General features: G+C 43.7%; 2 protein-coding genes across 2 annotated transcripts; one reads left to right on the top strand and one right to left on the bottom strand.

Annotated features, from left to right (window-relative positions):
• Positions 1-617: 617 nt before the first annotated feature.
• Positions 618-7,008, bottom strand: chrne (cholinergic receptor, nicotinic, epsilon). Its single transcript, XM_028982704.1, has 12 exons — positions 6,678-7,008; positions 5,981-6,117; positions 5,832-5,876; positions 5,398-5,507; positions 5,081-5,236; positions 4,880-4,983; positions 4,178-4,378; positions 3,947-4,061; positions 3,751-3,865; positions 2,668-2,875; positions 1,130-1,263; positions 618-1,023 (listed from the first exon to the last, which is right to left on the bottom strand). The coding sequence occupies exons 1-12, from the start codon at positions 6,739-6,741 to the stop codon at positions 859-861; spliced, it is 1,554 nt and encodes a 517-aa protein (XP_028838537.1). The 5' UTR covers positions 6,742-7,008; the 3' UTR covers positions 618-858.
• Positions 7,009-9,264: 2,256 nt separating this feature from the next.
• On the top strand, positions 9,265-12,485 carry gltpd2b (glycolipid transfer protein domain containing 2b). The gene is made up of 4 exons (XM_028984077.1): positions 9,265-9,854; positions 10,343-10,401; positions 11,008-11,180; positions 11,280-12,485. The coding sequence occupies exons 1-4, from the start codon at positions 9,770-9,772 to the stop codon at positions 11,863-11,865; spliced, it is 903 nt and encodes a 300-aa protein (XP_028839910.1). The 5' UTR covers positions 9,265-9,769; the 3' UTR covers positions 11,866-12,485.
• The last annotated feature ends 1,620 nt before the right edge of the window (positions 12,486-14,105 follow it).

Genomic DNA, 14,105 nt, shown 5'->3' on the forward strand with positions numbered 1-14,105 from the left:
TGATTGGCTACGAGCAGCGACGAGCGCTCTTCGTGTCCGAAACACGTGGTTTCCGAAGCCCGGGTTCACAAAAATATGTCCCGCGAGTGGAAATGGAATGTTCTCCCAAACGACGAAACTACGAATTTCCGGGGATGAAACGCTTCCCGCCGTGGAACGTCGTCCTATTGTGCAGCATTCAGCATAAATGTTCCCCGGTTCCGCGTCGCGGAAGGTGCGGTGGGCTTTCAAGAACATTTATATCAGTCCTTGACCTGAGGTTACTTCCTATATAAAAGATGTTCTGCTGCTTTTAACAGCATCATGTTGTTTTGTCCAGCCGTTGGCCGGATCTGCAGATCCCCGCTGACTGAAAAATGACCATGGATGACTGAACCAGAAGAATCAGAGCAGGGGTCTGACCTCCCCTCAAAACAGGTCACGTCCCCCCAGAAGATAAAGAAAAGCCCCAGTACCAGATTCACAGATCAGCTTCACGTCCAATTTCTCATCTATCTACAGTGTAAGGATGCAGACGGCCTGGTTCTCCTTCAGAGGGAACTCCTCACAAGACCCACGGCATCTTGATGTCAGCTTGATGTCAGAATTTCGCCCCAAACGCACAGTTTGACACATGATTCCTTTTTTATCTCTACGGCTTTATTTCAGTACAGCGCAGCTCACGTTTCACAATAAACTCATAAACGAGGAAACCCGTACAAAATACAAATTTCCAGTTACACACCTACAGAAAGAAGCAAACATGAAGTCACTGATGAGAAGGTAAAAAAAAATACATTCAGTGGTTCTACGGATTTACATACACACTAAAATAAATAGAAGTAAGATCTTGGCACCAGAGTTCACCAGAATGTTCCTCTAAGGACTGTATCTCTTGTTTTCACCTGGGAAGGGGAACTCTGGGACCTGGTTGAAATGGCCCATGAGGAAGATGGCCACGGTGCCGATGGAGAAGAGCAGGAGGGCTGCCCAGAAACACACCTTGTCGATCATCTTACCGATCAAGACCCAGCTCTCCACTTCCTGGGGGTGCAGAGCGAGGGCGAGAGAAAAGAAACGATGTTTTATGTGCGAATTATGTAACTCGCGCCCACATACTCTCGCAGGAACATGCAGAAACGAGACGTACTGATCCGATATCGTTCTGCTGCCTCATGCTCTCGGCGATGAAGTTGCAGGCGTCCACGCATTCTTTAATCTCTGGCGCCGCACGTGCCAGGCTCTTGTACAGGGTCGCCGTGCTGCTCACGTCAATGCCGTCCACTAGACACGCACATACACAGACAGAGAACAAGGTTCTAATGCACAGAACACACACATCTGTCATATCATTGCATCAGATTATTAACTATAATTCATCCTTTTATTCTCTGTTTTAAAAGTATTACTAATTAGTAGTGGTGGGCCGTTATCGGCGTATCGCCGTTAATCTATTCACAAAGTTGGGTTGGGAGCTGGGTCTATACTACGCAAGCTATTGTGCCGGAGTTAAATGGTTACACTAGATTTATAAGTATATTTCTTCTTTCTTGTGTCTTTTAGTTTCTTATTTCCTAAAGACTTTTATTTTGTTTTTGAGACCCGGTTCAGGTCTCTTGGACACATGGCGTGAGCTGTGAGAGGTGCGTGGGGTTTGTGTGCAAAAAGTTATTTCTTTCATTTTAATTTATGTACATATTAGGAATATTTTGCGTGTGTGTTATTTTGTGAATACTTTTTTTATGTTATTATTATATTATAAAAAAATTATTATAATTTATTTTCATCACCAATTATCATAGTAGAACAGCTTTCTCAAGCAGTTTGTGATGCATTTTGGAAACAGGAGATGAGCCCCTGGTCTAATGCGCCACCTGGCTTGAGAAACCCGTTCTCGAAGACTTACTTTTTGTCATTATTTGGGTAGCACACATATTCTGAATGCCCTCGGCAGAATTCAAATGAGCCATTTTAATCTAGATTAATGTAGATTAATCTAGAATCTAGATTAATTTTTCTTTCTCTATATTAATCTAGATTAATTCCAAGATTACAGTGAGATTAATCTAGATTAAGAAAATTAATCTATGCCCACCTCTACTAATTAGTTCTTTGTACATGAATGCGCCTTTGCAATAATCATGATCGATTGCATACTTTTGTTATTATTATTGCTAATTATCATTAACATTATTCATGTCGTTATGACTTGCGTTTGGATTCTCACTCTCTAGCAATAACTTCTGGATGCACAAGCTGGGTTGTGGGTGCAAATTCAGGCTGCTTTATTAAAACCATACCAATTTTAAAACAACAGACCTAGGTTAAAATCCCACTTACTACCATTGTGTCCCTGAGCAAGAGTGTCTCCAGGGGGACTGTCCCTGTAACTACTGATTGTAAGTCGCTCTGGATAAGGACGTCTGATAAATCCTGTAAATGTAAATTTAAATGAGTATTTTGAAATGGCACCTTAAGACCTTCCTCTTTAGAGAAAACTTAGACTGACTTTCTTATAGTCTGATTTATGCCAGATGAAATAAAATGATTGTATTGATCATTTGAGTCCTAGTGAACCATAACTGATTGCTTCACTGATGGTAACATGAAAGCACGTTGAAAGTCGCTCTGGAAAAGGGCGTCTGCCAAATGGCATGAATGTAAATGTAAATGTATGCAAAGTCCTACCAATGGAGCGTGTGAGGCCGTGTCGCTCGCGCTGCTTGTCAAACATCATCTCGCTGCGCGGCTGCTTCAGCACGTACTCCTCCGCCCTCTGCATCAGGCCGAAGGAGCTGCGCCGGCGCTCACGCGCCCCGCTGTCCTCCCCGTCACCTTCCCCATCATCCACCAGGGGGGCCATGCCCAGGAACCGAGGAACCACCTGCAGGAAAATCTGCACAAGCACCAGACCAGTACTTGTTATAACTAGGGACATGATACGAGTCGAACACTCGAACCCTGATAACAATGTGCTGATTTGTGAAACTGACCAATTCAGTTCAATTGTATGTTTTTATGTGTGTGCATCAGGTGTAACTGGGGTGGTAGTAGCCTAGTGGGTAACACACTCGCCTATGAACCAGAAGACCCAGGTTCAAACCCCACTTACTTCCTTTGTGTCCCTGAGCAAGACACTTGTCTCTTCATGGGGGGACTGTCCCTGCAACTACTGATTGTAAGTCACTCTGGATAAGAGCATCTGGTAAATGCTGTAAGTGTAATTGTAAAATAAAAATGCATGTTTTTTTAATCGATACTAACTTTCATGGCTGCCCACTGCTCTCTAAGGGTGGTGGGTTCAAAGCAGAGTACGCAGTTTGTTGCGTCACCGTGTGCTGTGCCGCTGTGTATCATAATGAAAATCGCTTCACTTTCATACAACAGGAGCAACTTAGAAAAGCACAGCCAGGAGCATCATGCCAAGGAACATGAGGAGCTGAGCAAAATAAAAAGTGGACAAGCTGTGTGTACGTACAAAACTGTGTGTAATTCTTATTTGTCTTACAATTAAAGATTGTAAGACAAATAAGATTGTAAAATAAAGTCAACAACATAATCTCAGTCTCCTGCCCACAGTAAGGCAGTTTATTTGTAAAATTCTGGTTCTCTGGATTTGACACCAGACATCGGTATTCGAACTGAGGAAGCCCTAGTCAGAATTTATTTTATTGGCTGTCAAACATGCTGAAACATATCAAATCAGCTTTATTCTCTTTATTATCCCAAAATCCACCCAGTGAAACACACACACGAATGTGTGTGACTTACATGCTTGATGGACTGAGACATGCTGTGAGTGCTGGGCGTGCGGAGGGAGTAGTTCAGCACAATGATCATGTTGGTGACGATGATGGTGGTCACCGACATGACGAAGATCAGGTACCTGAGGAGGAAAGGACAGCTGAGGACCTCGGAGCGCAAATGTATGATCAGACAGTGCACACAGTAAACAAAAAAAACTCACTTGCCAATGAGAGGCACCGATAGAGATGTTTCTGGAACCTTCTGAGCAATAAGGATCAGGAACACAGTCTGAGCGAGCAGCACCGAGATGGAAACGGTCAACTTCTGACCCCCAGCTGAGAGCGTGATAAAGAAAGAGCAGGTATCAGAATTCTGGATTCTCCAGAACAAACGAAGGATGACTGAATAAACTAATGGATGGATGGATAACAATTCAGAGTTTGATCATGACCCTGTGCAGGCAGGAAGTAGGCCAGGACAACCAGAGAGGAGATGAGCGAGCAGGGCAGGATGATGTTGATGATGTAAAAAAGCGGCTTCCTCTGGATGATCAGGTTGAAGTAGACTTCCTGATACTCCAGGTCATCTGGGCTGTATCTGGAGTTTATAAGCTTCCGACCGGGTCGGTGTCTGATCGCCCACTCCCCGTTCTCTGAAAGTGGAGATGATTGGGAAACTTGTCATAAGTCACATGACCAATTTGTCTCTGGACCAGCCCGAGTCTAATTATTGGTTGCCAGTCTGCTAGGACTAATGCATGAGCCTATTCACCTCTGACCAAGAACTGAAATGATGAAGAGTGAAAGAAACAGAAAATTCGATTTATTTATTGCCGAACTAGGAAAAAAAACCTTTCCCACCGGCAGAGGGCGGTAAAGCTTTATATCGCTTATTCAATTTATGGCCACTAGATGTCGCCACACTTTGTTCTAGAACCAGGAAACTGGATCAATCAATAGATAAATACATTTTAGACACTCAAGGTGATTTTGATTCTGATTAAATATGCCACTAAATTAATATAAGTATAACTGGATGCTGTGTGACCAAACCATGAACCTGTGCAGGCAGGAGGCGTAAATGCAGCTGTGTGCTGGAGAATGTGTACACACTGCAGTATGTGTGCGTGTGGATAGATAAGAGTGCACGCTACCGGTGAAGGCTTCAGGATCAATATCCACCCACTCAATTGGCTCGCCTGTCGTTGTATCAGTGGCCAGTATGATGTCCACTTCATTAGCGCTGTATGTCTGAGACCTGCAAGGCCGAGCGCAACATGCCTCATTAGTAGTCTTTGTAATAATCGGTTATAATGACCGGCAAGGACTGTGGCAGAACAAATTCAACGCCTGACCTGAAGACAAGGGTGCAGTTCTGGTAGTCAAAGGGGAAGTAGGTGACCTCAATGGAGCAGGTGCTGCGGTAGATGGCGGGAGGGAGCCAGTACATGGAGCCATCACTGTAGATGAGCACGTTAGCATAGTACGCTACATCAAACTTCCCATCAATGCTGCAAAGTGAGGACAAGACACAGCGAAAATGACCTCAATAACTCATGCCCTCGGAGCATTATTTAATTTTTCCTATTTTTTTTTTGACCTAACAAGTTCTTATTCAAGACGAAATGAGTAAAAAGAAAAACGGGATCTTACAGATCCTCCAGAGTCTCACTTGTTCTCCAGCACAATGTCAGGAAGCCACACGGTGTTGTAAGGCACGCGGATTAAGTCAATCCCATAATATTCTGACACATTCCAGGCCAGACGGTAATCGTGCCATTGCTGCAGGGGACAGACAGGAAAACTATGATACACACGGTTTACTGATACACTGCTTTTCAAAGGTAAGGTATGTATTGATAAACTTAAAATATGTGATGCACATAACAGATGACTTATTGGTAATAGGCAGAAGAAGAGTGCTGATGAAAATCAGACAGAGAGGAAATGACCAAATTATGGACAAACGTGTTGGGGATGAGAGGACATGGATAACGTTCAGGAGGATGAGGGGGACTAATACAGCTGAGACATGATTCATAAAGAGAACTGAAAAGTTGGAAGTGAAACCTCATCACTTCCGTTCAGAAGAACCAGTTCACTTACGATCTCGATCCACACGTTGGTGGTCAGCGTCTCCTCCTTCTCGTTCTGCATGGAAAAGTGAATGAGACAGCGCCGCTTGTGTTCATTTACAGCAGACAGATCCTGGAGCACCGCACTAGTGCTGCAGAAGGTGTGAGCTTCCGACTCACCAGTGAAATGAGGTTGGTGAGGATCAGCTTCACCTGCACCTGCACCTTGTCTCCTGCATGCTGCGCCGGACGGATGTTCTTGTTGTAGTTCTTGAACAGGTCTCCGATCAGCTGGGTTTCCTCATTCCCATGAGCCGCTGATGGGAGATTTTGGTTGATGGATCGAAAATCCGAAGATTGTACATGAAGTAATGAGATTTTTGCAAGACATGGAACATGGAAACACAAGTGCGAACCATGCCAATTTCAAACCAAGAACATCTTGACACATTGAAATAAATTCCATTAACAGTGCTGTAACAAACCAAATACATTATACAACATGGTTTGTATTCTGGTTAATTAGTTATAAAGTAATGAACATTTTGTGAAATTCAGTCAACAGAAACCAGATTCCAGCATAGAAACACAGACAGGCCGTATACGATACACCATGGACCATATTGTGTTATCAAAAAAGTCTACTGGACATAACTTCACAGCAATTTAAAATAAAAAGCTTGTCAGGTGACAAATGGTGTTAAAAAAAACCTCCTGTGATGCGTGTGATTATATTCACGTGATAAGAGTTGCATTGGATGCAGTGTTATTCTCAAGTCTCAAGTCACATCCAGTGCTGTGACACATGTCCCCGTTGGAAGGGACGGTCACATATGCGGAGTCCAGACATTCCCACCCCGAAACAAGCTCCCTTTACCTGGCACCGTCACAGTCACACTGGCCACCGCGAGCACGCACGTCCAGGTGGACCAGGTCAGCATGTCCGACTTGTCGTTGGCAGTTTCGCTGTTTTGGGGAAAGCGAGACGTTATTTCCGAGTGGCCGCTCTTCCCCTTATCCCCGCTGGCCCTCACTGCTCTCCCTCAGCTGTCGCTCTCAGCAGCTCGGGTTACAGGCCAGCAGCGGCAAACGGCTTCTTAAAGTTATACCCTCGCTCGTCATAATCACAAATCACGACGCGTGGAGCAGCACCGGTTTTCTGATCGGATTATGCTACTTCTGAAAAAGGGGAACCGGCGTCCAGACCCCCGGCAGCTGGACGCTGGGCCGAATTCCCCACCCAAGCCAGGTGAACAGGTGTGGAGGAGACCCACGCCGGCCCCCCAGTATAAATAAACGTGCAGCCTACAGGGCTTCAGGGCGCCACACGGGTGGGGTCAATGTCGAATGGACGTCTGGGGGGGCTTACAGGGAAGACGTGCGGCCCGCGGACTGGGGGGCTGCAGGGCTTTGTTGCGATTTGGGATTTTACAGGACGGGACAGGCCGCTGATGCCCAAGTCTTATCCGGCAGTTCTAAATATGTTCGACTGTTGCCACGGTTTCAAAGTTCTGACGGCCTTTCACTCTCAGTTCAAGTTCATGAAGAATCTTGAGGTTGAACAAGTCATAATCTGTCTCTTCTTGACCTTGAAGCCAACGAAAAAGTGCGCAATTGGAATTCACAGTTACTGTTTGGAAGACGAAAAACCCTTCATTAGTTTCATTACTGTCTAAAACCTTTATACAGTACTGTATAGTTAACATGTATTTAGCACAGCGGAACTTCATTAGACAAGGGTATAAAATAATGGATGGTCTTCATCTCCACTATAACTCCACTGCTCTAGATTTGATTATATAGCAATAATCAGAGAAACAAATAAATGAATACATTCATTGTCAATAAAGTTGGAAAATTAAGTCTACATGGGAAAATTGCAACTAAGTGGGCATAAAGTTGATGGAACTTAAAAATGCTTTGCAGCTGGTTGCCTTAAACTTTTAAGTCTTCCCAGGACACAAACTGATGCTCTTCGGATGGTCTTGGTCTCAGCTTGAGCTGACCATGGGTAGCCTGGAGCATATGGAGCCGGGAGCTAATTGTGGAAGGTATAGTGAAATGAATAATGTCTTTCTCTCGCTCCCCCACCCCTTTAGGCATGCTGGGTCTGCAGGCCTGAAGAGCCGCCGCTGGTATTTCCTCCGCGCCACTCTGCGGCTCGAGTGTAATTTCATGTGGCCGCAGATGGGCCCGGCTCATGGGCTCCGTGTGAATTCCTGCCCCCTCGCGGGGTTATTAATACCCCGGTAACAGGAAACTGTGCATCACGTGTTGCCAGATCAATCTTAGCTCCCTCACCTGCACTCCTTACCCAAAATATCATCTACGTATTGTCCAAAATGTCACAATGTGCCATAGTGTGATGAACAGCATTAACAAAATCTTTAAGTGCAAGGACTACAGTTTTCCCTTTAATTTCAGTTGCACTGATCAATATTAGTTTAGTATATCAACTGCCATTAGGTATCTAATCTCATCATTTAAAAGCAATGTTAAGATTGCTCATTTATAGTGATTATTTGTTTGTAAATTTTGTAAAAAACTGAATATAATATTTTCCACGGTTTCAGGTCCCAACAAGTTTCAGTATCTTTACTTCTTTTAATTCGCTTTCAGAAATTGTCAAACTGCTTCCAGAACAGCTCAAATTCGACTGCGAACACTGTGGGCAATGTTGACCATTGGATTGACAACAATTTAACACAAATCACTTCTGTTTACATTTACATTTACATTTACGGCATTTATCAGACGCCCTTATCCAGAGCGACTTACAATCAGTAGTTACAGGGACAGTCCCCCTGGAGCAATTTAGGGTTAAGTGTCTTGCTCAGGGACACAATGGTAGTAAGTGGGACTTGAACCTGGGTCTTCTGGTTCAGCATAGGCGAGTGTGTTACCCACTAGGCTACTACCACCCTATTATATGTTTCACTTCAAATAAGTTCATCTGTCAAGACCACGGGCCCCAGTCGGACCCAGACATGACATCATCAGACAGTAGCCAATCAGATCATTCTAAATATTCTGTCTAATTTAATAAAAAAAGTTATGTTTTTCCCATTTTTTTGTGTTCCACATTGATGCAATCTTCACAAAAGACAAACACTGGAATTGTACAATAGCCTAACCTTTTATTGCGCGATATTGGACTATTGTGGAATATCCACTTGTGTTTGTTACTGTTATCAGTTTTATTGTTTTACTGGCTCCACTGTCAGAAATATAATAATATGATTACATTCTAAGTGACAAAGGACAAAGCTTTTTATTTTACTGCTTTGTCAGCAGACGCTCGATCTGAATGCCTGGCAGGATGGATTCACACATGGAAACAGAAGAAGCAACCCTTGTAACACAGAGGCTGCTTTTCTGTGTCCAGGCTGAAGAAGGCCTTGGTTATGCTGTCAGGTTTTTCTAATCTGCCTGAACAGAGCTCTCAGAACGATGATCATGCATGAACAGAGAAGAGCAGGAGTCCGCTATTAGCCATTAACTTCCATGATGATGAAACCCTGCCCCTGTTTGCCTGCTGAAGGCATTTCAGTTCAGGTTGATCTATTCGCTCCATAAAAAAAAAAAAAAAAGATTTTGAATTCAATACAAACAAGCACAGCCCCTCTCCTTTTGGTAAAAAAGGACAGGGTTTCATTGAAATAACCATAATAATGGCCCTATAATAATCCAGTTTGAGCTGTAAAGGGTTACTGTAGGCCACAACGCTCTTGTCTAATCATGGTGCTACTAACCTCTGGACCCAATGATTGCTCAATATAGCTGTGCCAGTGAAAGACAGGAGAGAATCCCAAATTGTCTAGAAAGTGTGATGAGCTCTAGGCAAAGACAGAGATGGAAACTGAAGAGGGAACAGCAGAAAGACAGCAGGTCATTGCGGGAAAATAGACGGACAGTTGGTGGAGTTTCATCCCTCAGGAGAGGAAAAGGAGTGAAGGACCGAGGGGCCAGATGAGGAGGGGGAGGATGGGAGTGACCGGCAGAGCCTGTCTGGCCATTGTCTTCATTCTGCTGCTTCTGACCTCACTCTGGCTGCGTGAGTAACCCCAACGCAACGTCCATATAACGTTTCTGAAACAAGAAAAAGTTCAGACTCCGCACACCTTCAGGCTTTCATTATACTAGAGATGTCGTAAAAGTAAATTATACACATGCTTCTGTTCAAATGATGGCCACAGTGAGAACAGAGGTTATATTTTTTATAGGAACATTAGAATGGCACCATAAAAGATATACATGTTTACTGTTTAAATACAAGAAAAAAGAAAAAATCACACTAAGTCCAGAGAGGGTGGTTTTTCATAGATTTTCATCCGAACCTTGACTTCTGGGCTCCATTTACTGACACATCAGAGTGATGTGACCTGAGGCAGTGTGACCCTCCTGATCCTCTCAACAGTTCAATGTGTTGCTGATATGCTACAGATATGCGTTACCACCACACCTATCAGCCTGTCTGTTTCCTGGTGCCCTGTTGGTTTTCTGATGATGAACTCTAGATCTTTTTCTTTTATCGGTCTGCAGAAGGAAGCCTGGAGTTTCACTGGAATTACTGCCTGAAGGTCTTCTATCAGAAAGAGAAGGTAAAAAGGACAGTAATACAATTTCTGGTTGGCAGCAAACATGTGGACATGATTCTCAATGTGCTGCTGGTCAACACAAACACGTTTCCTCAGATACACTGGTTCAGTCATCTTCATTCAAAAATGAACAAAGGCAAATAATAAATAAATTAAACAGCAGCGAGTCAAATTCTGAAATCAAGCTAAACTATTATGTTCCCATTCCATTCCATCTTTTAAAAAAAGAAAAACTGTTATTGTAATGGATCTGTGTGGGCAGGAAACAGAGGATGCAATCGCACAAATTACACAGACACACAGGACAGGGTAAAAATGCACAATGACTCGACAAGGACAATAGACAACCAGGGCAGATTTATAGAGAGCAACACAGGTGTCCACAATCAGGAACACAAAGTCAGGCCACAACATTATATATAAATATATATATACATGTATGTATGTATGTATGTGTATGTGTGTATACACACACACACACACATGCACAGATAATATAAATTTAGAAAAATGATAAATGTAAAAAAAATAATAATATCACTATATTATTACTTAAATAAATACACTCTCTCTTTCGCTCGCACACTCTTTCTCACTGGTTCTTTGCAGCCTTTTGTCCTGCTGAACAGCACTGGGAGCTCTGGTGAGGATGCAGTGGTGCGCTACTGTCCTGGTCAGACATTCCAGGTGGCGAAGCTTTACTCTGAGCTGCAGGCTGCAGCAGCTCAGGATGAAGATGTCCTTCTTCAGCCGTATCTGTCCAGCTGGGATGAGCTCATCAAGTATGGGACATGGGGAATGTGGGAATTTCCATATTAAAGCACACGTCACAAAGTGAAAAATCTTACATTGTTCCAAGTGCTTCTCTTCTTCCTCTCTAGGTTCATGGAGGCTCTGGGCCCAATGGTGGGTCTGATCTCACAGGAGATCGAGTCCAAAACCTCCATCATCCGCCAGCTGGCCTTGCATGAGTCTGAAAAAGAAGAAATTGCCCGGAGAGGAGAAGAAGGAGAATCTCTTCTTCTGGTGCCGGAGGGAGGGGCCTACCACTCCGTCCACACCATGATCAACTGGGAGCTGAGCCATGGTCTGGTCGACTTCCACACACAGACAGACTCGGGCTGCCGGACGCTGCTGCGGCTGCACCGGGCTCTCCTCTGGCTGGAGCTCTTTCTGCAGAGGCTGGCAGAGACTCCCGCACCCCCGGCCAGGATGAAGCGGCCATCTGACCTCTGCAAAGAGGCCTACCAGGTCACACTGGCCCACCATCACACCTGGTTGGTGCAGCGGGGAGCGGAGCTGGCCTTCCTCGCCATGCCTGAGCGTGGCTTCTTCTACCAGCTTGTGTGTGTGCAGAACCAGCAGGAGGTGTCGCTTGTGCTAAACACTGTGGTCCAGGCCATCAGGGAGGTTTACAACCGCACCCAGAGGGCCCTGGAGGAGCACAGCATGCTGGACTTGCCTTGAGGACCTCAACACGCTGAGCCGATGAGGTTTTAACAGACAAACCTTGCATCAGGTTTTGATTTACTGCCATTTTGCCCCACGTGCAATATGTGTAAATCTCTTGATCTGCCCAGGACAGAGCTGTCAGCATTTACAAGAGGTGACACCATCAATCAAATCAGGTCACAACTCAGAGTGACACCGAGATCAGATGGAACAGGTGCCACAAAGTATTTACCCTTCAGAGTGTCACCAGATTAATTAAAATACGAGCTACCGGTCACCAAGGGCCAATATTGCATTGACTCTGAGTTATTATACAGGCCCTGTTCCCAGGTCAGGGGGCACACAGTAAGCATTAAGTAAATGTTATTTTTATCTGCAGGGATATGTGATGTAAATGAACCAGCATTCATTTCTGATATTTACCCCAGAGTGTTGAGTTGTTTTTGTCATGGAGAATCGATGCCATGGCCTAGAGACACAAGACATTGTCCAGCACAGGATAATTCTCTACTGCCAATCAAATTTTTAATATTATTTTTTTTAAAACAACAGGTGCAAATGTTTTTTAGCTTTTATGTGGCATTTTATGCAGATGATACATTTACATTTATCTGAATGGCCACTGACTGGCCACAACTGAGCCTAATTAAAGATGTTGAAATTATTTCTTGTGACAGCTGAATCAGTTTCACATTATTATTCAGTTCTCACAAGGTCCACCAAGCTTATGGTGCCAAAAAAGGTTATAAAATACACCTTTAGTGATACTGCACTGCTAAAACGTACTTCTGACCTAAGACTGTGTCCATGTTATCTTGTCTGAAAATAGTAATTTTATAAGCAGCTATATTGTGTGAATGTAAAAATGTTTATACCTGGCAGCTGGGGGAGTCGTTGCAAAGCGGGAATCAAAGGTCATGAATTAACACAGATAAACATGATTATCAGTACTCAACTGACAGTAGACTAGTTATCTATTTATCTAGATTTCAGTACTGAAGGGTTCTAAAGTCCTGTGTTAAGGGTCCATATACACCATGTAGGGAAAGCATATACAGTACAGGCCAAAAGTTTGGACACACCTTCTCATTCAATGTGTTTTCTTTATTTTCATGGCCATTTACGTTGGTATGAAGGCATCAAAACTATGAATGAACACATGTGGAGTTATGTACTTAACAAAAAGTGGAGACCTGGCCTCCACAGTCACCGGACCTGAACCCAGTCGAGATGGTTTGGTGCTAAACACCTCTGGGAACTCCTTCAAGACTGTTGGAAAACCATTTCAGGTGACGACCTCTTGAAGCTCATGGAGAGAATGCCAAGAGTGTGCAAAGCAGTAATCAGAGCAAAGGGCGGCTATTTTGAAGAAACTAGAATATAAAACATGTTTAACATGTTTATTTCACCTTTTTTTGTTAAGTACATAACTCCACATGTGTGGCTTGTGAGCATATGAACGTGCTGAAATGCATGTGTGATTGAGAGCCCTGGTTTGCAGTATCCCCTTTCGTCTTTTTGTGTTTCCTGCTAAAATTAACTCATAAAGTGGTTGTGTTTTAAATGTAAATGTGTTCATTCATAGTTTTCACTGCCTTCAGTGAGAATATACCAATGTAAACTTTAGGCCAGTACTGTAGTATTTACACAACGTCCATCAAGGTGTCACATGGTCAGATCATCATTATCAAAGAAATACAAAACTACCTGTGATATACTTCTGTTTTTTATATGACTCTGGACAGTCAGTCACATTTATGCAGTTTATTTAGCACAAATGCATCTAATCAGTCTGGTTCTTATTTATGCTGGTCACAAATAATTCTTATTTATGCGACTACAACCTCCACCCCTGTAGATGGCGCTATACGACTGGATACTTTGAAAGGTAGTAACAGACCAAGCGATTGTCATGAGCGCATTGAATAAACCAGGTAGTATGGATAAAGGAAACGCAATTTGCAAGCTGTGTCGTGCTTCCGTGAAATGCAAAAAACAAGCAATTTACGAGTTAATTTGAGCAGGAACCATCCAGCCTATCCAAACAAAAAGACGAAAGAGGATACGGCAAACCAGGGTCGCACAAGCGTTCCGCTTCAAGCACGTGTTAATGTGTAATGCGTTTCGTTCGCGAATGACTCGTCCAAAAAGAACGAATCTTTTACGGGAACGTACTGAGCCGACTCGATCCCTAGAGTGATTCGTTCGTTTCTCAGTTCAGTTGCGCAGTCAGCAGCGTCGGGAGGGAGGAGGTC

This window comes from Denticeps clupeoides, chromosome 6 (genome assembly GCF_900700375.1).
Source record: "Denticeps clupeoides chromosome 6, fDenClu1.1, whole genome shotgun sequence".
Taxonomy (NCBI): Eukaryota; Metazoa; Chordata; class Actinopteri; order Clupeiformes; family Denticipitidae; genus Denticeps; species Denticeps clupeoides.